The sequence below is a fragment of the Neopsephotus bourkii genome, unplaced genomic scaffold (assembly GCF_033783945.1).
Source record: "Neopsephotus bourkii isolate Nb327-2 ecotype Australia unplaced genomic scaffold, CSIRO-AGI_Nbou_v1 NB_1441, whole genome shotgun sequence".
In the NCBI taxonomy this organism is placed as follows: domain Eukaryota; kingdom Metazoa; phylum Chordata; class Aves; order Psittaciformes; family Psittacidae; genus Neopsephotus; species Neopsephotus bourkii.
This window is the reverse complement of record NW_026901918.1, coordinates 338223-365414: the sequence shown is the minus strand read 5'-3', so window position 1 is coordinate 365414 and position 27192 is coordinate 338223. Positions and strand designations below refer to the sequence as shown.

The window sequence follows — 27192 nt, the reverse complement described above, 5'->3', positions numbered from 1 at the left end:
ATCTTCTCTATTATTCATGATAATATGAGACAAGATACACCTTTACTAAATTTATCTTATAGCCCTGATATAATCATTAATAACTTGTTGATTTAACTGGCAGATCGATGATATAGATCTTATTAGTGCAAACATGGAAAATTCACTGGCTTCTATTGGAGGATTTTGCTGTGGAAGATCTTTTATTATTGACCATCAGGTAAGCCAAGCCTTAATTTTTACATGGTGTGACAGGATTAGTTACTTTGATATTAATAAATATATCTGATTTCTGTTTACAAGAACTGTTATGCAGTATTTTGTTCCATCAGAAACTGTCTAATTCTGTGGAATACTGTAGATGAATTAGAAAGTTACTTTTAAATCCTTCAGTGAACCTGTAAGTGTGAAGTAGAGGTTGTTTACATGGATGTGAATTAACTTTTGAAGCATTATCTATACTGCTGTAAACAAAAAAAAGTAAATTCTTTTTTCCTCTTCCTCTTTCCCCTCCCTCTTCTTCAGCGATTGTCTGGTCAAGGCTACTGCTTCTCTGCATCCCTACCTCCTTTGTTAGCTGCAGCTGCTATTGAGGCTCTGAACATTATGGAAGATAATCCAGGTATTTAATTCAGGAAAAATATTATTCTTCAGTCTTCTTTCATTCATAATTAATAACTCATATTTTTCCCTGGTGTGAGTCCTTAGCCTCTTACTCATTTAAGTTCTCTCTCTTTCCAGCTAATTAATTTTACATGCATGGGTTTTATTTTTTCTTTTCTACATATAATTTCCCATCCTACTCTTCTTCAGCGTTCAGTGCCCTTACCTTTTTTTTAGCTGAAAATGAGCAAGATATTTGGGGTTAGGAGGGACAGAGATGGGTTTCACTAAGAAGATAGGACATTATAATTCTGCTTTATAGACTAGTGATATGCTGTTTCTTTGAGAGAAAATTCCCCCAAGACAAAGGGAGTTAGGAAAGGTTAAAGATAAACAAATGGCAATATATTTCCATATATTTCATCTTCAGTAGCATCAACAGGTTGTAGCACATCTGCAGAGAGATGGAGTACTTAATTTGTCACAAATAAATAAAATCTACTGGGTAGCCCACGCGTAATCCTCTGAATTAAACAGAAGCAAGAAAAAAATAATAAGAGTAAGTTAGAGGACTGTTAGCTGTAGTGAAGGGTCAACCTTTACTAAGAAACAGAACCAAAGTTTGCAGATCCAGGAGTCAGAGCTTCCTGTTGATAATTCTGCAGTGACTTGGTGAAAGGACCAGAGACAGCATGCCTGTAGATATTTTGTAGATGTAAGTAAATTGGACCTTGCATTTCAATCCCATTACCAAGTGTTTGTGTCATCCTTTCCATATGATCATGAACCAGTGCAGCTGGAGTAATGAGATAAAGGGTAAGTACGCATTTGTCACATCTTAAAAGCCTGTCATTTCCTGGCAGAATTGGGAATCGGAAACATTGTGAAGAGTCGTGGAGAGACTTAGTACTTCAATAGATGTGTGTCTCTTAGTTTTCCTTCCAAATGCTTTTTCTTGAAGTCATAGGCTTACAGAAATGTAAAAGTAAAAATAAGATCGCTAAGCTTTTCCTTTTTTCTTTGTTTTTGGTTTGGTTTGTTTTTTTGGTTTGTTTTCGTGTGTGTAGATATTTTTCAGACTCTCCGGGCTAAATGTGAACGAATTCACAAAGCTTTACAGGGGTAAGTGTGTTATTTTGGGTTGAGTTTTTTTGTTAGTGGGGTTTTGGTTTTTTGTTTTTTGGTTTGGTTTGGTTTTTGGGGTGTCTTGTTTTGGGGTGGGTTTTTTGGCTGTTGTTGATTTTGACCAGGCCTTCATAATACGAACTTTTTAAAGAACTCTCCTTGACCAAATCTGTTTCTGGTTTTACAGATACTTGGACTGGGATATGTACACTAAATTATAGATATATTAAAGGAAGAAAATAATCCTTTTCTAGTTGTCTCTGTTATGCTACTAACAGGTGTCCAAGTTTTAAAAATCCCTTTACAGATGAAATCAGATTACACCTTCACGCTAGTGAGGATGATTGGAAGCCATTATACATTTAAGTCTTTAGAAGAATGTGATACCTTTCAATGGTATGAAGTGTTGATAACCATTTTGAAAAAAAAAAATTCCAAGTAAAAGCACTTGGGATATAGCTTAGCAGATACTCTTTCAGACAACTCGGCATACCTTGCAGTCACCTTTTAACACAATACTGTTCTTGCATATAAAACTAGACTGCTAAATAGTAATAGAAGCATCCATAGTTCTGGGGGCACATAGAAGATTGCTAGAATTTATCTGAAAAATAAGGACTCTGTTTAAAATTTACTAACACTGTCCCTCTTAAAATATGTCTATATTGAGTAATTGCTTTTTTCTGTCAGGTTTTGATACTAAAAAGATATAGAAATTACTATGACATTTCAACAACTGTTTAATAGGTATGTTAGCTGGTATGTTACAATTTTCTTCAACAGTTTTCTGTTACATATTGCAGAAATGAATGACATCTAAACATATGTAAAATCTGTAATGCATGATTGATTGTACTAGGTGTTTTTTGTGGTATTAATAACTTAGTTATTCACTGTAAGTTGCTCATTACTTCAAATAAGTGATATCCTGCTTAGCTGATGTTTTATGTTAGAACTTTAGCTATATTCGACTTCTTTGGAATAATCCTACCATAACTAATCCTTGTTTCCTTTGGCTGTGTTGTGTTTCAACATGGTTTTAAAATGCATGGGCTTTCAGGTCAGAAATACCCAGATGCTTCTATGCTTGAAATTTAAAATTTTGGAGCAACTTAAAAACTGTTAGTGCCTTTTCTTTCTAGTAATGGAATGTTATGATTGAGCTCAAAGGAGAAAATTTATAACATCCTTCTCTAACTCGTTTTTTAGGTATCATTTTACAAATATGCTTAAAATACAAGGAAAGAATGTAAGGAAAAATCATCAACCTTTTACTTGTTAATATTCACTGCAAAACAGAAGCAAATAAGCCATGGCTGGTAGTTTTCTATGCTGTGACTGATAACTTTTTTTCACTTAAATTCAGTGGTTAGTATAATCACAAATCGACAAGTAGGCAAAATGCCTGAGTGTCTGTAATAGGAGTTTTGTATTCTTGCCTTATGGAAAATGGTGTGGTAATAGAGGTGTCAAAAAAAAGAAAAAGTTCTTCTAGGTCATACTGGGAAAGAATCTGAAAGATTTAACAATACCAGGGAACTGGGAAGCCCTGTAGCAGAAAAACTATCCTAACAATTGCATAAAGCAATATTATAGGGAAGATTTGAATTAGTATTTTCAGGGTCCAGTGTGTTTTTGTTAATAAAACCACACTAGAAAAAGCATATGATGGTTTGAAGAGGAGGCAGAGTTTTTGGAAAAGCTTTCAACGCTGTGATGTTAAGTGTACTCATCTTCCTTGCCTAACTATGACTGTTGCTTGATTCCAGTTCTTCATGGTACAGATATCATCTCTTATTGTCTATGGCAGTTTGTAAAGCATAAAAAAAAGGCAGTAAGAAATGGGATAATTAACACAAATTGGGAATTTTCCTAACTTTCTTAACAACCTTTAGATAGATTTCACTTGTGTATTTAAGAAATATATAGTGTCTTAGAAAGTAAAAATGAAAAAGTTCTGTTGTGGGAAGACATAATTTTGTGGGCTTTTTAAAAAGCATGACAAGAGCAAGAAGTACCCCTTCAGCAGTTTATTACTTACTGTGTGTCCTACAGTATCATACAGGCTTTTCCAATAAAGCAGCTTTTCATGGAGGAAAAGTGGATTTAAAGATTTTTGCTATCAGAGAAACTTGGCTTTTTGGTTTGGTTTTTTTTTTTTTTTTCCAATGAGACCTTCTTCTAGATTTCTGTTAGCAAAGCTGACAAATGTTAATGGTGTTCCAAGCAGCATGGTTACACAGGGTTTCCTACTGCCAGGAGCTTGGACTCCCACTCAGTTTTGCAGCCCAGCCTCATAGCTGGGATGAGGAAGATGCTTCCCAAGGCCACTTCGGTACTGGTATGTTAATGTTGGGAAGCATTACTAGACACTGGATCTCAGTTGTCTACTCTCTGAAATTATTGGAGTGATCTGTGGCATGGGTTTGGCCCAGGCCAAACAGTGCTCTTTGAAAGGACTCCTGGACACAGTTCAAGAGTTGGTGTGAGCCAGGAACTGTTCACACTAGTCAGTTTGGATGTGGCCACCCTGATGCGAAGGCTCACATTTTAGAAGTATGGATGTGAATCATTCCAAACCAGTTCACCACAGAGACAGAAAACAGTCCAAGGCATATTTAATTCATTAATATAAAACTAGCCTTAAAAGAAACATTGGAGTTCAGGAGGCTAGTTTTGTTCCTTTGTTACTTCAAAATCAGCTCTTCCAGATATTTCTTTTTGTGTAGGAGTTGTATTTGGTTAATTTGCAAGTGTAGGGGAACGACACCAGAGTATTTGCAGTTTTGTGGCTGAAGAAGAAAATCAGTTTGTCTTTCTGAAATGGACTGTGAATTTAAATAGCATTGTAGAAATAATGCAAGATGCTTTCCATGCTAAAGTATGATTTTATTTTTTTCTAGGTTATAATTGATTCAGTGTGTCTCTAGTGCCAGTTTTCTCTCCTCCAGGCTCCAGTTCTGGCATTTATGGATTTAACATCTCTTCTGCTTACTGAGTCTTGAACTTTGTAAAAATAGAAAACTTACTTGAAAATCAGGGTATAAACTTAAAATGAGTGTGAGGCAAGCTCATCAAAATCAGGAAATCAAAATCACATCTGACGGTAGACATGCATTTATGGGACCTGTGAAGACTGGAGACCAGAGGTCTTACTGGCTGTTGGATACAGCTTTTTGAAGGGGAATAAGGCAGTCCTGAATCAGGACAATGACAATCAAATGTCAGTCATTCAGCCAGATTGTGGGAACCCAGTTATCAGCTGTCCTTATGTACAGATTTGGGAACAATTCTAGTAATATAACTAGTTTTAGAGGAGCTTCTGACTAAGTGACAAATGATGTTGTATAGATTTTCTTATAGGAAATAATTAAAAATCATAAATCTTGCAAAAAAATCAAAAAGAAAATCCTACCTTGTTTCTGTTTGTGACAGAAGTGAGTAAAAAGACTTACTATTACTTGTTTTCTTAATATAGACTCCAGAGACTTGACTTAACTAGCTGTGTTTTTATCAGCAACATACAAGCTTCACAGTAACATTTCTCCTGCCCCAGGAACCTTTCAAGATTTCTGAATCATTAATCCTCTTTGCAAAAGGAATCACTATTGTTACATGAACTTGCTGAAGCTACATTTAGTAAACTCCTTAGTAAAGATGTTCCCTTGATAAGCTTTGTTGTCCTTACCTATTGCAAACTCAAATGCATATGTGTTTTGTCTGCATCAGTATTACTGAAGTGAAATATTCCTCTCTTCTCACTCACCAGCTACTACTAGGTAGCTACAATACTTACTACCTAGAATTTCAACACGTGTTCAAGAAAGGTATGCATTGAAGGCTTTTTATTTGTTTTAGGATTTCTGGCTTAAAAGTAGTGGGAGAAACTTTTTCTCCAGCATTGCACTTACAGTTGGAAGAAAGCCATGGATCTCGGGAAAATGATGTCAAGTTACTCAAAAGAGTTGTGGATTATGTAAGTGTCCCCATAGCAAATAAAATATATTGTTGTCTTTGAATGTAAATAATGCGTATGAAGTGCATATGGGTAGAGAGGCTTGTTGGATAACTTGCTGTAATGTCTTGCAGGAATGCTGCAAGAAACTCAGTTTCTTTGCTGATTATAATGCTATATTAGAGACCATTTTCTAAAAATTTCATGCTGCAGATGTTTAGGTCTGTAGCACTGCACGAAAATACGTAATTAGACCTTATATTTCAGAAAATCATTATTTCCAGCTTTGTATTTCAAAACTCAGGTTAAATTTGCATATAAAACTTTTGCTTAGAAAACTTCTATGATGTTTCTAAGAATAAAGGCTATCATTTTAAGAGTTCTGGTGGGATGTTTTAACCATTTGAGATCTAGTTTTCTGTAATCTTGTTTGAGTACATGAACTTGCTTTTTTCAGTGAAGAATATCATGTAGTATGTAGTATTTTTTTCATCTTCAGTATGTAGTATTTTTTTCATCTTCAGTACCCTCTTTCCCCATGTGAAGGAGATGAAGGTAGTTGAGGAAGTTTTCTATTTCAGGTGGCAGGTAAACAGGACTACCCAGCAAAAAACTCTGAAGTTGACTGCCTTGAAAACATGCTTAAATATGATTAGTAGCCTAGTTAATACAGCATTTTTGTCTGCTTATTTGGATCTGAAAGCTAAAGAAGCTACACCCTAACACATTTTATGTGTTCATAATTCCATGTGTTTATGCTGTGTTAAAATTAGAGATGATTTTTCACAGACTTATAAACCTCCATTTAGGAAAGAACTTACAGTTATCGTGACACCAGAGTCATAGAAGTTAGTTACATGTATTTGGTTATCAAAAGACTATGCAATCAGAAGTTCCCAGATTGACAACTGCTGCATCTTCTTTATTTGTAGTGCATGAATAGTGGTATCGCATTAACTCAGGCCTGCTATCTGGAGAAAGAAGAAAAATGTCTTCCTCCACCCAGGTTAGTAGAAAGTCAATACATCATTTAATTTTATTGGATATGACTGTCTCTTTCCATACAATGGAAATGGGGTTTTGTTCAATAGACTGGTTTGAGTAGTTGGTCCTGTAAATATTCGGAAATGTTCCACTTTGACTTATATTGTCAGCGACTGTTATAGGATCCTAATACCTTGAAATAAGTGTATCAAAACTACCGGGCACATTTCCATGATCTGCACATGATCTGCAAGTAAAAAAGATGATAATCACTTATCTGTAGTATGATGTAGTTAAAAAGAGGTAATCTGACCATTTCTGCTTAGACAAATGTGTTGTTTCTGGCTGAATTTGAATCCATAATAATTTCCCTAGAGAGAGTGGTCTTACTGTGTTAAAATTGGTACAAGAAAAATTCCAAAGGTGAACCAAGGAATAAATTTTACTCTGTATGTTCTGGTTTTCCTTTTCTAGTATTCGAGTAGTGGTAACAGTGGAACAAACAGAACAAGAACTGGACAAAGCTGCATCACTTATTAAGGAAGCTGCACAGTCTGTACTGAATTAGACTGCTGGATTGGATTCCTCTTTCCCCAACTTACCAGGTTGTGTTTTACACTGTGTAGTGACTTCCAGGTTTTTCCACTGATGGCATTGAAATCTGTCGGAGTAACAAGATTGTTCCAGAACAGTACAAATGCACTGAGGGGAAGAATGCTGAATTTTTGAACCTGTGAATGACACAGTGTACTTGCAATTGCCTCTACCACTTACCAGCATTTTTTCAAATGGGATATCACTGTTGCATACATGACTCTTTCATAAGTTGCATCTAAGAAGTTTTCAGTTAATTTCTTCAAACACTTAAGCGTTTTCAAAAATGTGTATGAATGTTGTTTTCTTCCAAAACATCTAAAATATATCACTTTCTCCACATATCCTTAGAATTTAGGAACTTCAAACAAGTTTCAAGGAAATCCCCTCCCACACACCTTAAAGATAGGTTGTTCCTAATACTGTCAAAAGGGAGAATATAACACTTTAAGAGATGATTTTATGCTATGTTATGTCATTCATGATTGAACTATGGCAGGAACTTAAATTCCTTTTTTGTTTATATCTTTCTCTAACCATTTTTGTAAACCAGGTTTTAAGAATGCCTGGCCAGAGAATTCCATTGTCTAAATGGTAAATCCATATCAACTACTACTTCCTTCCTGCATTTTATATGTAATCATATGCATGTTTGATATTATGGGTGAGGTTTTTCATATGATTAACTTTAAAACATGTAACCTGAAAACTCTGAATTTTGAAATTAAGTAATTCCATTACAGTATGTTCAGTCAGGCAGACTTATGCTGTTCTTGAAGAGGAGTTATAAGCATCATGAAGAATGAACAAAGATTTTGAAACAGCAACTCTGTACTGGTTTAGTCAAACTACTTTGAAGCACTGTAATGGTGTGTGCTACATTTTGTTTCTGAGCAGCTGTACCTTAGAGGGAAAGATGGATAGCCAATAAGAGGTTAGATTGTAGAAAGATTACTGAAACAAGACTCAATACATGCACATAAAACCCCTACATAATTGGATAGTAGTATATGGAGGTTATGCTGTCCAGATTTTCAGTAAGCAGAGGTGGACATTACAGAGATGAACACATTACACCCATCAGAGGAAACTGGTCAGGAAGAATGACAGTAAGCTGTACCTTCTTATAAAATAAAAATGATAGCTATGTAGTTCAGAATTTTGCTTTAAGAATGCCTGATCTGTCTTCTGGGTTGTTTTGTACTTATGTGCCTTTTTGGTTGCTGCTACAGGACTGTTTTTGAGAAACATCTTTGTTTAAATAAAAAGTTAATCATGTTTGATTCAGATTTTTACTTATAATTAGATTTTGTAGGATGATCAACTGTATTTTGTTGAATATTCTGTGTCAGATATGCACAGTCTGTGTTGCCTCCTTCAGTTTATAATGACTTTCCATACACTGGCTTTCAAAACTTCTCAGCTGCATGCAATCAGATGAACCACCTAAATCTGTGCTGGTGCACCATTGTGACTGTTGCTTGACTGTTTGAAATAGTCAAATCATTATCTACTATGCAACACAGAGGAACGGTCACTGCAATGTGAAAGAGTATTCCTATTTCACTGACATTTGTGTTTTCTCTGTTAACTGTGAGTAAAAGCTTGTGAGAAGCCAACAATTCCAAAGAGTAAAAACATGGGGAAGGAAGCTGATTCCCATTTCACAGACGGGAACTGAAATGCAGAACAATCAACCTTCTCAAGACCATCAGAAATTAAGAGAAATGGAAATCAAAACCTATGACTATAGTTTGAGCTTGTAAGCCTTTTTTGAGTTGATAATACAAACCTTGAGTATTCAAGTGAATCAAGCCTTTGATGTATAAGATGGGAATAAGTGAGCTACTTTGATTGCAGTGCAGCATAATAAATGGTTTTGGAGTTCAAGGTAAACCTGTGAAGGTAAGCAAATCAACAGTTAGCATTGAAATACTAGGTTGCAGGATCTATATTCACTTCTTGGCTTTTTTTTTTATTATTATTTTTATATATATATATATATGTTTTAAGCTGTCTGCAAATGGGAACTTTCTTGTTGCATTTTTTAGAATTGGCAGCAATCTTTTAGGTACAGGGGTTTGTTTGTTTTGTTGGTTTTCGTTTGGCGTTTGGTTTGGGGTTTTTTTTTCAGTTTAAAGTGAAGCGGTAATACCTAAATTTCCAGGACGTAGAGTGGAATCTCTGGCAGTTTTGAAGCTCTGACTTCAAAGGTTCTGATGAAACTAAAGTTCAGGTATGTTGCTGAGAGATACTATTATCCAATTAATTTGGCAAATAAACTCAGCATTAAACTGTTGGAAAAATGGCCTTTGTCCATTTTTGTTGTACCCAAGTGTGTAGAAAAGTATTTAGATCACACTAAAGTGAGCGGCTTATGATTGATAGCACCTGAAGTACTGTTATAATGTGTGTTTTACTGACAAGTTATGTATGCGGTCTCTGTGAGAAATTAAGACACTTATGAGATGTAGCTGATGGAGAGATATATCCCTGGTTAGTTTAAGCATGTCTGGCCTTTTTTCTTTTCTAATAAATGTCTCTGACATGGCAAGCAGATGAATGGACGTATGGCTCTGTGAGGGTAAAAATGTTGGGATTTGGGAGACAGCACATGTTCTGGTTAAACTTTTGACATTAAAAAATAAGAAGCCTGTTAGGGTGCTGAGGTTTTCAGTGCTGTAGGGTGCTAAGTATATGATCCAGCCTGTTCTAATTGCTTTATAGTTATATTTGGATGAAGGACTTTTTCATCCATTTCTTCTGATGTGGGAGTGAAGCTGGGGTCTTAGTAAGTAAATGGAAGGCTATTTAGCAGGATGCTTTGTGGTGAATCAAACACGTAAGGGCATTATCCTGTATTTCAAAGTTTCTGTTGAAAATATGTATGTGTATTCTTAATTTTAATTCAAATAAATTATGTACTTTGTGCTGCCAAGTATTTGGAACATAATTTCAGCTAAGTGTCTTCCCTAATTTCATCAGGATAATAAATTGTAATCAAAAATGATTATTTTTTTTTAATGAAGATTAGTATCTGGTAGTTGAGAATGCATTTTGACTGTAATGGGGTAGCCGTTTGAAATTGTCCTGATAAAAGGAATTTTTTGCCATATGTAGTGACTGGGATGGACTGGAAGGAATTTATTCTTTGAAGGTATTTTGGATTGAGTAAACATGTCTTCATGGTATATTCTTTTTTAAACAAAGGTATGTTTTCCTGGAATATTTAACAATAATTGATTGTTATTTGTGTAGTTTCATTGTTTTTATAGGAAAACCTACAGATGCCTTTTCTGTTTATTGTACTAATCATTTTTTTTTATAGAAGGCGAAGTGCATAAGGAGAGTATTAAGAAAAAAAGAGGTATGGCTGAAGAACTCTTTTTTTTTTCTTACTACTTTTGAAATATAATCCCAGTCACTGCACAGAATGCTGTACTGTCTCCTTTCTGTCACTCCATCTGGACTTTATTATTTTAAACAGGGTTGTGGAGTGTTGGCATTCACTGATCTATGAAGTTGCTACTGCGAAAGTGTCTTGCATCTTAAGATGACTCAAGAAATGCACATGAGCTGTAAATGCTGCTTAAAAAGAGGAAATACTTACAACTACCACAAAACATTTGTACATAAATCTATTTCAGTGTCCTAATAAAAGGAAATGCGTGGATAACATTTCTTACGTTTTTGTTCTTTGGCAATTTTCGTGCTGATGATGCACTTACACTGTCCTGCTGTTGATGAATTTTTCAGATCTTAGTTTCCTGTCCAGTGCATGTGCTAGAGCATTGCAAAATATTTATAGCAAGTCACATAAGCTGATAAATCAGCTAAGCTGCAGATCGCTGGAAGTTATCTTGTCAGGGAACTACTGTTCTCTCTACATGACCAGTTTCTAACGCTCAAGTAGCAGATACGTATGTGAAACTGTTGGTGGAAACTGGACACTAGGGAGATACAATTTTGTTGTGACTCTGTAGAACTTCTGATGTATCAATGAAAGCTTGATTCCAGATGAAATGTGCTCCAGCTTTGAAGGACCTTTATGGAAGAAAATACTGCAGTTTTGCCTACTGTGTTATATGGGTAATACTTCTCTGTTTATCCCTGCTATTAAAGGTGTTACCACCTGACTTTGCATGCTCTTTATATAACTGAACTGTATTTTCCAAGAGGTGGTCCAGTTTTGGCATAAACTAGTAAGTACTGGAGTCAGGTGAAACTTAAGTAGATTTGGAAATGTATAATCCACTGGATAACTTTTTTTTTTCTGCAGGTTGAAAATGAAAATGTTTTGGGCCATTACAACAGAGACATGATCATTTCACTTGACACTTGTCAGACTGCACTTGGAGTACTGTGTGTGGTGCCTGCAATTCAAAAAAGACAAGAACAGACTGGAGAGTGTCTAAAGAATGGCGACAAAGTTGACTAAAGGGCTGGAGAACCTGCCCTGAGGGGAAAGACTGAAAGATTCATGTCTCCTCTCCCTGGAAAAGGGTTGAGGGAACCTCATCACAGGTTTCCAGTAATTAAAGGGTATATATAAAGACAGTAGCGGTTTTCTACAAGGAGGCATATGGGGAAGGGACAACAGGCACAATTTGCACCAGGAAAAGTTTCATCTTGATATAAAGAAATTTTTCACATGGGAAAATTTTTGACACTTGACTTTTCAAAATGTAGCTTATTTTGGAGCAAACCCTTTGCTGATTACCTAAGAATGTCACAGGTGCTGGAGGGAATGCAAGAGAAGGAATTTAAACTTGGCACATTACTGTAAGTACATGTTAGATTGATGATAAAGAGGGGATAAAAAATGTGGCATAGCACCAGTACTTCATGATAATCTGGGAGGTGGTTTTAACTTGTGTCATTTTTCAGTGGTTTGGACTTTCTCTGTTCTGCATGACAAGATAATGAAATGGTTGTTCTGTACAATTAACAGCCATTAACACTTAATGGCTGTTCTGTACAATTAACAAATTACAATTAATCTGTATAATTAACAGAGCAAATACTAACTTTTATGTTTTAACTTTGTCCGGGATAATACTTCTTTATAAGCTAGCTGCTATTGTGTTTACACTGAGTAAAGTTTTGTCTTTCTGTCAGTCATGAATGTGACCTTTAGTTACAGCATCTAAACAGACTGCATTTTAAATGCATTTTAATGCAAAATTACCTTTGTATGCAGCATTTAGGTTTAAAATCTGTGAGTGTTTAAGTGGTCTTTAAAGTAGCTGATGCTATGCAATACTTGATGGTAACAATATTCCGATTTATGACTGGTTAGGTAGGATATTTTATTGGTAGAAGATGATACATCTCATTTTAATCCATCCTTAGATTTTATTTTTTTTGTGGTCAAGCTACACACAAAAAATTGCTAGCAATAATATGTTACTTGAGTTTTTCTTGGATAAAAGAATGACATGGAAGAAGTTAAGCCATAGGTATGACAGTATGCAGATTGTTTTACTGAAATGTGTCGATTTGCAAACTGCACTAATAAGCAAATTTTAATTACTTGCTTATACATAAATTGCTGTGTTGAGAAGAATAATTTTAAAATGTTAATGGATTTTAAAAGTTTAGATGTTTTAAATAGGTTGCTTTCTTGTTTCTTGAAGCTTTTGCTATTTCCTACACTTTTGTTCTCTGGATATCTTCCTGCATTTTCCTTTGTTTTTCAGGGTAGCCACCAAAAATACATGCATTTTTAATTGCTAAAAAATTACTTAAGCAGTGAAAGTGTTTGGTATACAATAGACCTTGGTTTAGTGATTAAGTCCACATTTCCTATGTTGCTGAGACATACTGATGTTGTCTGACTGGTGGGAGGCAAGGAATGCGCAGAAAGTTGCATTAAATCGGGGGGTCAAAATGATGGCACAAATTAATTGGATTTATTAGGTGATGATTTCAGTGAAAATGTAATGACTCATTTCAGTCTAGTTCCAGTGCTCGTCTGTTCTTGATACATACTGCTGGTGAATGCTGTGTATTTACAATACACACATATTTGAGGTTTGAAGTGTAAGTTGAAATCTGTAGAAACGCATAAATGACTCAAGTGTCGGTGACCGCTTTCAAGTACAGAAGGCCCGTTTTACCATTTTAGTAACTTTTTGCTATTTGAAATCATAGAATTAAGTGTAGGTAAAATATCACAGCTGCAGTACCAGACATGCTGGAGTTGCAGGTCAAAAATGGAAATACTGTCTGAATGCTGTGAGGTGCAAGATAGCAAGATAGTGACAGTTTTTACAGAGGTGGAATTTGCTAGTAGTTGGGTGGATCTCAGTTTGAACACGGGACATTAAGGGCTCATTAAAGCTGATAAAGAGTAAGTTAAAAGAATGCAAAGTGTTGCAATGCAGCTCAGTGGAGAAAACAGACAGCAGGAGCTAGCTATCATTAGTAATGAAATTAGGTTACAGAAGTTAATTATCACCAGAATTGTTGCTCACCTTTTATTGGTTCACCCAAGTCTAGAGAGTAACAGGTGAATAGTGAGCTTGCTTCTTAGGACTGGAAATTGTTGCATGTCAGAAACTGTTTATGTTTTCCAGGAAAAAAAGTGATAGTGACTCACCTCACAGCAAAATTGCAGGTAACTGAAATCATATAGCAACTGAATGAATTTATATGTAGTACTTGCAACTGAGGGGAAGAGTTCAATTTGTGATAGCAAAGGGAATTTATTATAGAGTGGTTTGGTTTGGAAGGGACCTTAAAGATCATCTAGTTCCAACCCCCTGACACAGGCAGGGACACCTTCCACTAGACCAGGTTGCTCAAAGCCCCATCCAGCCTGGCCCTGAACACTGCCAGGGATGGGGCAGCCACAGCTTTTCTGAACTTCTTCCTAATATTCGTATCTCCATTTTAAAGCCATTCCTGCTTGTCCTGTTTCTACTTGCACTTTAAAAAGTCCTTCCCCAGATTTCTTGTAGGCCTTTAGGTACTGGAAGGCTGCTGTAAAGTCTCCCTGGAGCCTTCTTCAGGGTGAACAAGCCCAAGTCTCTCCACCTGTCTTCATAGGAGAGGTGCTCCAGCCCTCTGATCATCTTTGTGGCCTCTGGATTTGCTCCAACAGGTCCATGTTCTGTGGGCCCCAGAGCTGAATGCACATGTGGATTATGTATCCACACATCATTCTATAAATGCATTTGTTATGCTGCTCTGTAGCATTTTTCACAGGCAGGTGAAAAAAAAAAAAAAACCAACAAAACCCAAACCCAAAGCAGGCAAAAACCCTCTTGATGGTTTGAACCAGAGCTCAGAGGTGGTACCAGATGGCAAGGTGTGAACGTGTTCCAACTGTTTAAAATAAATAAATAGATAAATGAAAAGTTCAGCGTATGTGGCCAAAGAGATTCTTTGTGCAGCCAATGGGGTAGAAGAAAGTTGTAGCAAGCTAACTCATAGGTAAAGGAGTTCTTGTTATATCAGATGGCAAAATGGCAGCAATATTTGCCTTTGCGATAGTTTACAACTGTTGATAGGCAGCATGAAACTTGCACAGTGCCCAATCTGTTTAGCGTTTGACTATCTCACACAATGAATGAAGGAACTGAAACAACTTTTTATTTCCAGAAAACAAGAGTAGTCCCAGAAGAGTTGTAGGCTGCCAGTACACACTTCTTTGTGTGTGTTTATCATCCCTTAAGGTAGTATTTGAGGAGTCAAGTACAGTAAAAGTACCTTGCTGTGGAAACACCCTGTTCTAGCTGCTGTGTCTCTTTCCAACAGAACATAGCCCAAAATGCCACTGATTAATCCTGCTCTTACTGTTTACAGACATGACAACATTGCTTTTCCCAGGCATTACAGCAAAAAAGAGAAGTTGAAAACATGTTACTACAGGTGACACTGGAACAGCAGCTTCTGGATCAATGGGTAACTTTAAGTGCTCATGGCGAAAGGGGGTTAATTTTCAGGTTTTCTTGGAAGATCCAGGTGTGGGTCCTGTCTTCTCCTTATCACTTTTCCTGTGGAATTTTCCACTGCCTTGACATTACGAAGTAATTCCTGAAGTTCATGCAAGAGCAGGCTAGGTTTCTTAAACAGCATAGGAGCATCATGCTGTCTTCACAACAGTCTCAGGATGTATGAACTCCTTATTACTTGCAATTCTCTGCCTACTTATTGTTGCAAAGTGATTTCAATATGGTTTTTTTTCCAAGAACTATGTGAAACTCTGCGATGTTCATGAGCATAAGGGACATAATATACCCATGAAGACAGACTACATGAATTAACATAGAAGTACTTGAAAGAAAAACAAACTTGTTTTCTTGACTGCTGAATAATTACGCTGATAATTCACACTTACAGGCAATCAAATGTCTAAGCAATATGCTTGCCAGCTAGTATAAGTATTTTAGTATGGTCATAGAATCATAGAATAGTTGGGGTTGGAAATTACCTTAAGGTCATCTGGTTCCAACCCCCTGCCATGGGCAGGGACACCTTGCACTAAACCATGTCACCCAAGGCTCTGTCCAACCTGGCCTTGGACACTGCCAAGGGATGGAGCGTTCACAACCTCCCTGGGCAACCCATTCCAGTGCCTCACCACCCTAACAGGAAAGAATTTCTTCCTTATATCCAATCTAAACTTCCCCTGTTTTAAGTTTTAATCCATTACCCCTTGTCCTGTCACTACAGTCCCTAATGAAGAGTCCCTCCCCAGCATCCCTATATGCCCCCTTCAGATACTGGAAGGCTGCTATGAGGTCTCCATGCAGCCTTCTCTTCTCCAGGCTGAACAGCCCCAACTTCTAAAATTACTGAATTTTGTACATCCTGCATCCACTTGCAATGTCTCAGATAATTCAGAGTTGACTGGAATGGAAGTACATGCTACTACCTTGATGTGGTGGTTGTTATCCTTCTCTTCAGCAGAATGTTTCCTGTGTTAAAGGAAATATTTCAGTACTTCTCGTACAAGTGCTGTAGGGTTTTTACTGTGTATATGAGAGAGAAATATGCCTTTTTTTTCCTCACTTGTATCCCAAGATTTTCATATACAGATAAACACATATAATACAAATGACACCCTGTGCAAAAACTTGTTTATCTTTGAAGAAAGTTCAGTTAAAACTTCATCTACTATTTCTAAGAAAATGCTTTCTAAAGCCTTATGTGTGTGTGATTATATATACATATATATCTAGTTTGTTTGTTTGTTTAGGGGTCTGAAAAAAGAAGCATATACTTATGCTGAAATTTCTGATTTCAAAGCTTGGTCTTGGGTATGTAGGTTTGCCAGAGAATTCCTCAGCAAGTGATTGCAGAGATCTAGCAGGCTGGCAGTTCAGTCATATAGGGAAAGAGAAAATTTTAAAGCTAGTAATGAGATCACATGTTGGTTTATTCCTGTTTATGTTCACTTCAAATTACAGGGTTTGTGTTTACATTGAAAAAAATAAGCCAGTCTGCCAAACATTAGCTTTTAATTTGCGTTAAAGCTTATTTTAAAGTACTAATAAATACCAAGTTTTCATTAGCATGGGAAAGTCCTTAAAACAAAATAAGGGAGTGTTTTGACATTTTGTAAGAGATCTTGACTTTATTCTTGCATGTATGAGCACATCAAATGTGATAATGGGAAACATTCTACTCATACCTGTGTCAGTATGATCCTGGACCACTGTTTGTCGGGTATGGGAGTACTGCTGTCCAGAGTCTGCAAAGAGTAATAGGATGCTTTGTGGCAGAACTGCATGAAACTGTCACAATTCACGTGTTTGGGGTTTTTTGTTAGACAAACATTTTACTTGTTTCCAGTGTGAGGCAGATAAGCTCTCTGGCATCAGTACTAGAGAAAGCATTTTAATTGTGACATATCTCAGGCAAGTTTGGTGCACCAATTATATGATGATAATACTACAAGTATGTAGAATCCCTGCCTCATGGAAGTGACAGTACTGGTTTCCACTGAAATCAGGGTTCCACTGAGTATGTGTACTTGTGATACTTGCTCCATAAGGCAGCTAAGCTGGTGACCTCACTGGGTGCATAAATGTGATATTGATCTCTGTTTTGATCTCTGTACACCCTTTTAGCCAGGCCAGTCATGTATAACCCCAATACTGTAGAACTAGAGCATTTTTGTTGATACTCTGATCCTATTCCAGAAACTAGCTAAAACAAATTGTGTTGAGTATTAATGTTGCTTTTTACCATCAGAATACAAATGTGTCTAATTCTGATAGGGAGAATGGCTTCAAGCTAAAAGAAGTGAGATTTAGATCAGACATTAAGAGAAAAAACTTCACTGTGTGGGTGGTGAGACACTGGCACAGGTTGTGCATGCCCCAGGTTGTGGATGCCCCATCCCTGGCAGTGTTCAAGGCCATGCTGAATGGGCTTTGAGCAACCTAGTCTAGTGGAAGGTGGGTTGGAACCAGATGATCTTTAAGGTCTCTTCCAACCCAAACCATTCTATGAGTCTTCGTGAGGCATCTTGGCCAAATGGCCAGTGCTAATTTCTAAAGGTCTACCCAGCATACTTTCCTTTCCTTGGGTTTTGGTATATTGCAACTATTTATTGGTCTGAGTTGAAAGCTTTTCACTTAAGTAGGCAAAACTAGACATACTTTATGAGAATCATCAAAAGTTCCTGAGAATCTTGATGGATATGAGCAAATTGCTGTTGAATATTTTGTGAATCTGTTGGTATTAACTGCCGCATTGGTTGTCTTGAGAACTGTAATATAGGAAGCAACTGTAGTATAACAGCTAGATCAAGAAAGCAATACTTTTGCCCTCAGGCAGGTGGTTGTGGTTTTGACCCAATATAGCTTCTTTAATCATTTAGCTACACAGCAGATCTGAGAAGGCTCCAGATGGAGGCTGAACCTACGACCCCCTGACATAAAAACATCTATGATACCAATTACACCATCTGTTGGTCATAAAACCACATTCTCTATCTTTTCTTGGCTCTTGTGTTATACAAAAGCTGAAGGGTGATATTTGGAGCTGTTCTAGTTTATCCATGCAATTTAATGCAGAACACATTTTCACAGAGAGGGAGAACAAAGCACAATAGCACTAAAGTTCAATTTACATTCTCGGTCAGTGAAAACAAAAATGAAAATAAAAAACAGTTGTCTGAGTCATTATTTATACCCAAACTATGGCTTCAATTGTAGGGGTTTTCTTTCCAGTGCTTGTGATTTAAAAAACCTAAAGTACAACTTCTTCCACCACCACCCCAGCCTCTGAGGGCTCTGAATTTAAAGAAGATCTGTAGTGGTGAAAATGAAATTATGGCAGCATTGAGGTATACATAAATCAAGTTAGCAGATAATGTGTGCCTAATCCTAATTTTTACAGTTATTTGGGGATTTGTGTGTGGGAATTTACAGTACCAATCTGAGGATGGAGTTTTGTTAAACTGGAGATTCAACCAGTCCACTGCATGTACCCTTGGAGTCCATCTGCATATAGGCCTCTTCTGTCTGAATGCCCTGCGCAGCTCATGAAACTCATATTCTGAAAGACTTTATAGACTTTTTGAAATTGGATCTCAAATTTTGTCCTTCTATGGGTATAATAGTTACCCCTAGGTGATTTATTGTGGTCACTAGAAATGACAATGGAATATTTAGGGCTCGGATATAGGGAATGAAATCCAAGGTGTTACGTATTAGGGATAAAACTGATGGCATAGGTGCATCAATATCACCAAAAGCCCTATCCAGTCCATCCTTGAACACCGACAGGGGTGAAGCATTCATAATTTCCTTGGGAAATCCATTTCAATTCAGTGACTACTTTTGCAAATATTGTCTCACAGCAATAAGAGTTAGGACACCTTTCTTACTATATGGTAGTATGTTGATCAGTAGTCAAAAAGACTAGAAAGCTACTGCCAGAAACCCATGCCCTTTGCATTCTGGTTTGTTGCCTGACAGTTGGTTTTGTGCTTCATGATCAATAAAGTCCCTACAACGTTGCTTTTTAAGAAACCTTGCTCTAATTCTGCCATTTATCTGTCTAACACAAAAAAAAGAAAGTCTGCTATATTACATGAGTGGTCTTAGATATACAGTAGAGGGAAAAATATTTCTTAAGAAAAAGTCCAAAATCCCCCCATCTTGCTGGTCCTTTTGTGCTTTGGAAACTGGCTTTCTAAGCTGAGAATGAAGCAGTGAATAAAACACAGTTGAATTTATTGTTAATACATTGTTGTTGCTCCGTCATTACTTTTTAATAACCCATCTTTTTCTTTCTTAAAAATAATAAGTAGCCCATGCAAATAGAAAGGAAAGAGTTGAAAACTGGAATTGAAAAGTTTCTGTAAAATCCTTGTCATTGGTTAATCTGAGAAAAATACTTGAATTTTCTGTTTTAATATGTTCCTTTTGTGTACATCTCCATAGGGTTATACCACAGACTTCGCAAGTACAAGTGGTTATGTTGAAGCCAAAACCAAGAAGAAATAAAGAAGTGCATGCCATCAGTAGGATAGAAAAACTGTCAAAAGCACAATTCAGATAGGTTTTTTTTTTTTCCTGCCAGCAGAGCAATTGTCAAGGGAACCTTAATTCCTGTTAATACTAATGTGTCCTTTAAAGTTAATTTCATGATTTGTGATAGAATTTATACTCTGAAAAATAGTACTAACTATAACTTATAGCAGCAAAAAATCATGTCTGTATTTTCTAAGTCCTCAGTTCAGTCTTAATTTTGTTGTATTCATCTGCATGCACAAATTTGGATGCTTCAAAGTTCGTTCATGTCAGTGAAAAACATTTGTCTATCATGGTAGAGTTTAACATTTCATTGTGTTTACAGTGTGTTTTTTTAATATTTTATATATTATCAGTAATACCTGTCTTGCTGTTTTAAAATTATCCTGGAAAGGATTTTAAAAGGTCCTGTAATCTGTTCTGAAGCAGAATGAAGTATGTATCAGCAGTTGGTTGTGGAGTCTCTTCTTGCTGACGCTAGAAAACATCCGCTGAACACGGTTAATAAAAAACTAACCATACTGGATTGAGATCTGTCTGCTCAGGAGCTTATCAGATTGCTGTCTACATCAGGCTGGAGAACACCTATTCAGTTAAGAGTATCTTTTGTGTTTCTTAAGATCTTGATGATATTAAACATGCAAAAGGACTCAACAGCAGACAATTTTAATAGTCATATTCTGTAATGCTGGTCTCATTTCCTTTGCTGAATTTCACTATGAATAATGCAAAATAGATTTTATTATATTAAATATCCTTCTTGTAGTTCTTCCTGTGTTTGAAAACATTGTATGTTGTACATTAAGGTGTACTCTTATGCTTTGACATCACTTTTTAGTTCTCAAGATTTCAGAAGTAATGCAAGTGAAGTTTGTCACAAGGGGTTTGTGGGTTTTTTTCCATGTATTTGAAGACCAGTCTTCTGAAGCACAGACTGAAAGTCAAAGTGGTATGAGTTTTCATATCCTGATCCGAGGTGCAGGTTTTATTTCTCATACTGTCACAATATCCATAAAGTGCTTGTTAATCTCCTCATGGGTTTAGTTTCTTCAACTCTAAAAAGTTGTTAACACAGCTTCTTTATCTTTGGGTTGCATATATTTGTTTTTCCATAAGACTTTGAAAACCTCTGAACCAATGAGTTGTGTAGTACAAAGTATTTATTGTGAGGCAAGTCTCTATTTTCAAGTCTTGTGTCTTCCACCTCTGTGCTGTGTAATTTACAGTAAAGCTATAGATCTGTTTGGGAAACAACTGTTTCATCTGAACTCCTTCATAACTTCTGATAGACCCGTCTAAATACTAAATTATACCAACATTGATAGTAAAACTTTAAATAAGTGTAAATATAGCAGGCTATAGAGGCTGTGGTTATTGATGTGTATGTTTTGGACAGAAAAGTCTCTCCTAAGGTTTAATAAGAGCAAATGAAGCTAAATGAAATAAAACTGGTAGAATTACATTGTATAAACATTAACGTAAATGTAATCTTCACAGTGGAAAATAGCAAAAGATGACTTGATAGACAGATATGCATTGGAAATTATTTTGCTAATTGGCCATTCATTTTTTAAGTGCAGTGCCATCAGATTGCACCAAGTATTCCATAGTAGTCCTAAAAAATGTTAACTGCAATGTTTAATCCCTTTGTTGGAAGATATGCATGTTTTTGTTTATGTAGAAGTTAGTTGTATTACTTTTGTTAGGCATGTCTGATTAAAATTTGCCAAGGAGGTTATAGAATAGTTCCCATGTGGATACTAAGTTTCTTTTTATAACATTTCAGATTTTATTGTTTCCATAAGTTTTCAACTTCATTCAATCCTTTGTTTCAAGTCTTCCCAACAAATTTTAGTTATGATTGTTTGAATCTTCTTTGTAATATATTGCATCAGGTTTAAAGCAAATGCTGACAGCAGCAGTATTGTACCCTGCATACCAAGTGGATACCACATGGTTTGAATAATGGGCACCCCTGCTGAGTGTGGATCAAATCAAAATCTTTGCATGGTCATGTAAAAGGCAGTGATAGAGATCTGTCTTTAAATCTTCTTTTTGATTTAAACATTTATTCTGTCAGAGTTTGAACCACCACTGATGCATGTATGTGATTCCCACTAATGCTAATAAAAGTTGAAAAACCTATAGCTTCAAGTAGTCCTACCTTGACCTTATATACCAGTAAACAAACAAAATGAACCCCATAGAGTTTATTGTAGGTAATAGGAAGGCTAACTTTAAGTCTTTAAACAGCATAGTCCTTCAGCGTTACTGTCAATGCTAAAGGTAGGACTTTTTTGATCAGGCTTTGGCCTGAAACTCTTCGCAACAGTTGCTGCTTCTCTGCTATTTAAAATGTTGAAGGGTAAACTAGAAGTAAACAGCAAAAGTTGAATTTCCAAGAGTAGCATTAGTGTTAACTCAGTCATTGTTGTATATGAGGAATACATTTACATTTTGGCTAAATTTTTGCTGGAATTTTATTGCCTGAGAATAAAATAATGTAATTTTAGGAAATTCTGAATGTAAACAGAAGCTGGAAGAAAAATGAATATATGCAGAACCATGTTTTAAGTTATCTTCTCCCTATTGCACTGTTAATTCTGTCTTCTTCATTTTACTTTAATGGCATTGTTTCCAAAGAATAAAAAAATAAAAAATTGTGGGTTTGGGACACTGGTGGTTGGTTGCATTATAATATCTTGAAAGGGTCTTTATTTCAATAATATACGTGCATCAGTATAAAATCATATCTGTGGAACATCATTAGTAAAATGTGCATATACCCAGTATGCAGTTCTAGGGCCTTGGGCTCTTGTTCACAAAGAAACTTCCTCAACGAGGTTAGCATTCATGGCAAGCTCTAGGTTTCACATTCTGCCCCCCTGGCAACAGTTCTGCTAAAAAATATTCCATCTTCTCCCCCCTCATTTTACAGTGGAAAAAAATGATTTCTCATGGTTCCTTCCACCCAGATGTATTTATTTTGTTGTTTTTATTCCTAGTGGCATTTGTGGCTCAGAAGCAGTTTACTCCATACAGGTTTGTTTCAGTGTGAGCAGCCCAATAAATACTTTAAGTCACTGTCAACAAATGTCTCCTGATTTTTTTTCCTACCCTTTCAAACATACAATTGTTTATGAGGTCTTTTCTCCCTTCCTGCTAAACTAGAAGTTTAAAGCTATGCAAATGTAGAAATGCAAAGTTTAATTAGAACACAGAATCACAGAATCCCAAGGGTTGGAAGGGACCTCAAGAGATCATCTGGTCCAACCCCCCTGCAAGAGCAGGGTAACTTAGAGTACATCACACAGGAACTTGTCCAGGCGGGCCTTGAATATCTCCAATGTGGGAGACTCCACAACCCCCCTGGGCAACCTGTTCCAGTGCTCTGTCACTCTCACAGTAAAGAAGTTCTTCCTGATGTTAACGTGGAACCTTCTATGCTCCAGTTTACACCCATTGCCCCTTGTCCTATCACTGGATATCACTGAAAAAAGCCTAGCTCCATCATCCTGACACCCACCCATTACATATTTGTAAACACTGATGAGGTCACCCCTCAGTCTCCTCTTCTCCAAGCTGAAGAGACCCAGCTCCTTCAGCCTCTCCTCATAAGGGAGGTGTTCCACTCCCTTAATCATCTTTGTGGCTCTGCGCTGGACTCTTTCAAGCAGTTCCCTGTCCTTCTTGAACTGAGGGGCCCAGAACTGGACGCAATATTCCAGATGCGGCCTAACCAAGGCAGAATAGAGGGGGAGGAGAACCTCTCTTGACCTACTAACCACACCCTTTCTAATGCACCCCAGGATGCCATTTGCCTTCTTGGCCACAAGGGCACATTGCTGGCTCATGTTCATCCTCCTATCCACCAGGACCCCCAGGTCCCTTTCCCCTTCACTACTTTCCAGCAGGTCAGTCCCCAGCCTGTACTGGTACATGGGGTTGTTCTTCCCCAGATGCAAGACTCTACACTTGCCCTTGTTGAATTTCATCAAATTTCTCCCCGCCCAACTCTCCAGCCTGTCCAGGTCTCGCTGAATGGCAGCACAGCCTTCTGGTGTGTCAGCCATTCCTCCCAGTTTAGTGTCATCAGCAAACTTGCTGAGAGTACACTCGGTTCCCTCATCCAGGTCGTTGATGAAAATATTAAATAGCACTGGTCCCAGCACCGACCCCTGAGGGACTCCACTAGTCACAGACATCCAGCCAGATTCTGCACCATTGACCACAACTCTCTGCCTTCTTCCTTCCAACCAGTTCTTGATCCACCTCACTACCTGATCGTCAAGCCCACGCTTCTTTAGCTTATCTATGAGAATGCTGTGGGAGACAGTATCAAATGCCTTACTGAAATCAAGAAAAACCACATCTACTGCTCTACCATCATCCCTCCACCTAGTCACTTCCTCATAGAAGGCTATAAGGTTGGTCAAACATGACTTCATATGTTTTATGTTACAGACTTACCAGCAGCGTTTCTGCCAAATCAGTCTATGTCTTCTTGTCTGACTTAACTGCTATTAAATACTGAGTACTTCAGAACTAACCACAAAGAGAAATGATATTATGTTCCATTGTCTTTGCTTTCCCTATTATCCACAATTTACAGGCACAAGAAAAAGGGCTGTTTGAACTTTCCTCATTTACCTTTAATGCTTCCAGAGGGCTTCAACTCAGAGTTGGAAATGAACTGTCCCATTTCTCTACTTCCTATTTTTTCTCAGCTGGGTTGATTCCCATGCTGCTCTGTGCTTGCTGAGAGCTGGACAAAGGACAGTTGTGCTCAGGGTCTGAGTTTTGCAGGGCCAGCATTGCGTAATATTAGCTGTTGCACAAGGCAGAAACTGGCACATGCTGAGGCCTCTTAGGTGAACTCCTCTGCAAAAATGACACTGGTATCTTGGGGATATCAAGTCTGTGCAATAGCTTAGAGCATCTGAGTCTAATTTAACTGCATTATTTAATTTAATTACAGATTTGTTGTGAGAAGTTGACTACTGCTGCTGTTATGGTTGGTTGGGAAAGAAAGATACCAAGAGAAGTGCTAATTTAAGACATTTACTAAGGCAAGTAGACACTTGTGCAATACAGCAGCTGTTTTTTATGGAAGTGAGATAAACCTCTATCAAAACCTGTGGCTTAGCAATTTCTGAACAACATAAGAATCAAAGTAAGTTTTCTCTCCTGTTTTATCTTGGTCAAATCACAGCTGTTGGGGGACAACAGTAATGACTGATCTGATAATTCATCCTCTCCTCTTTGCTCAAAGTGGGGAATGCTGGCTGATGCCATACAAAGGGCACTTGATTCCTCTCTGTGGAGCCTCAGATTAGGCAGAAATCTAATTGTATAACTGACCAGCTATGAAGAAAATATTGATACCCTTATAAAAGGTGAAACAACTTACTTGCCTGCCTTCCGTTTTCTTCTGTGTTTTATACAGAGATAGACCTTTTCATTCAGGAGAGTTATCTAATCTGCCCCTAGGTTGAGGCAGATCAGACTGAGCTTGCAATTTAAACCTAAGACAAAACATGAATGATTTTTCTAATTATTGCTAGTCTCCAATCTCGTTTCTTTTGTGAATGAAAGACATAAAATGTAAAGAGGATGATAATAAGATCTTGAAGGAAAAATATATTTACATACGGTTTTTCTACTGGTAGAATGTAAAGAACATAGCTGGGCAGAAAAGGTAGGATAATTTAATATTTTAAAATCCACTTCAATAAAACCAAGAAAGTCCTAGAAGAGGGACAAAAAAAAAAACAAAAACAAAAACAAACCAAACAGGTGCAGGCTTCTTTTTGTAGCTGTGTAGTGAATAACTTTGGATTGTTCCAAGTCCAGTGAAAGGAGTGAGAAGAAGTAGAGAGCATCTTTTAGTGAAGAGCAGTATCTCACTTACCTATGTTTATGGGACTGGTGCACAGAGAAAAGCTGAAACAAAGAGGGTAAAAAGTACTACGTAATAGGTGTAGCACTCCAGGATCAAAACCATGTAATAACCAATTCAGACAAAGTGCAGTATATTTTAAATAATCTTAGTTGTTAGCACTATGTTTCTATAACAGAAGAGAACCTCATTGATCCATGTAGATTTGGGGACTCAGGTTTTTTTTCTAGCTGATTTGCTTTGCAAATCTTTCTGGGAGAAAAGATTTTATACAGTATTTAAATGTTTTGAAAGTAGAATCCAGTGTCATCAAAGTTGTTTTTTTTTTTTACTTTGAAAACCATCAGACATCACTGTTCCATGTTGACAGTATGAAGTCTTTGTTTTTCTATACTATTGACTCATTATGTGTATGTGTTAAGCAGTTTTATTCCAGTGTGTACATCTATGCGCGTCTGTGTCACACTCCCATTCTTTAAACACAATGGCCTGTGAATGATGTAGAATACATCAGCTTATGGTATCCTTTTCATTAATACACCAATTTTTTTTTCATATGTCTTAAAATTCACACTGTGGGTGAGAGAATGGGAAAATGGGGCAGATTGTCTTTCTCAGTGTTGTAGATGAAAGGGAAACACTGGGAAATGTATTCTGAGAGCCAACAGCACTCATCTGCTCCATGCCACAGAAAACAGCACCAAATGGATTTTAACTGTATTAGTGTTCTCATTACTGTTTGTGTGTTGTCTTTGAAGTTCTTCCCATTGTTACTCTTGCACCCTTCTATGTGTATGCCATATGAACCCCAGGTCTGGGGGGGAGAAGGCAGAAGGAGAGGAATTTCATTTTACCGTATTGCTGATCCATCGTGCAGGACTACAGTGTGTTTAGCCTGTCTTTGCTGAACGGAGTTCCTGGGCTGCTTTGTGACTACAAAGACAAAGGAGTTGCAACAAAGTTTATGTCTGTGGTATAAGAAATAACAGGTCGTACTGACTGCTGCTATTTTTCTCCCAGATTTTACCTTTTTCTCAAGTATATATATATATATATGTGTGTGGGTTTTTTTAATTCCCCAAATCCAAGGCATTCTTTGCACTTTTGACAAGCTTGTAACGAAATGTATCCCATCTGGAGTACTCCTCAGTGCTCTTAGGAACTTCTGATTCCTGTTTGTGGCCCTGAACAATCATGTGCCGAAGCTGAAGACTGCCTGTTCTCCAGGTAAGGCTAGCTTAAAAAAAAAAAAAAAAAAAAAAAAAAAAAAAAAAAGAAGCCAAACAACAACAAAACCTTACCAAAACAGCAACCAAAAAAACCCAACCCCCAACCCAAACCACACCAAACCAAAAAAATACCTACCTTTTCTTCTTTCTCCTCCACACTTCCTCCACAACTGTCTTTTAGACACTGACATGAACATCAAGGTTCTCGAAAGAGCATTCTCAGTAGGCAGTACTCTTTGGATGCTGACTTTTAACCTCTTCTTTCAGAACCTTTCAAAATAAAACAGTATGTAGTTTCGTGGTCACTTGCAAAGATCTGATGCATTTTGA

The 27192-nt window shown here is 37.0% G+C and overlaps 1 protein-coding gene across 1 annotated transcript in view; it reads left to right on the top strand.

Moving 5' to 3' along the window:
- The window catches only part of SPTLC1 (serine palmitoyltransferase long chain base subunit 1), a 33326-nt gene extending 24803 nt beyond the window's left edge, over window positions 1–8523 (top strand). Inside the window, exons 10-15 of the mRNA XM_061368681.1 lie at window positions 104–199; window positions 505–601; window positions 1650–1704; window positions 5566–5683; window positions 6595–6668; window positions 7121–8523. Coding sequence (XP_061224665.1) covers window positions 104–199; window positions 505–601; window positions 1650–1704; window positions 5566–5683; window positions 6595–6668; window positions 7121–7214 — 534 coding nt within the window. The 3' untranslated portion in view covers window positions 7215–8523. The remainder of the gene's footprint in view (window positions 1–103; window positions 200–504; window positions 602–1649; window positions 1705–5565; window positions 5684–6594; window positions 6669–7120) is intronic.
- The last annotated feature ends 18669 nt before the right edge of the window (window positions 8524–27192 follow it).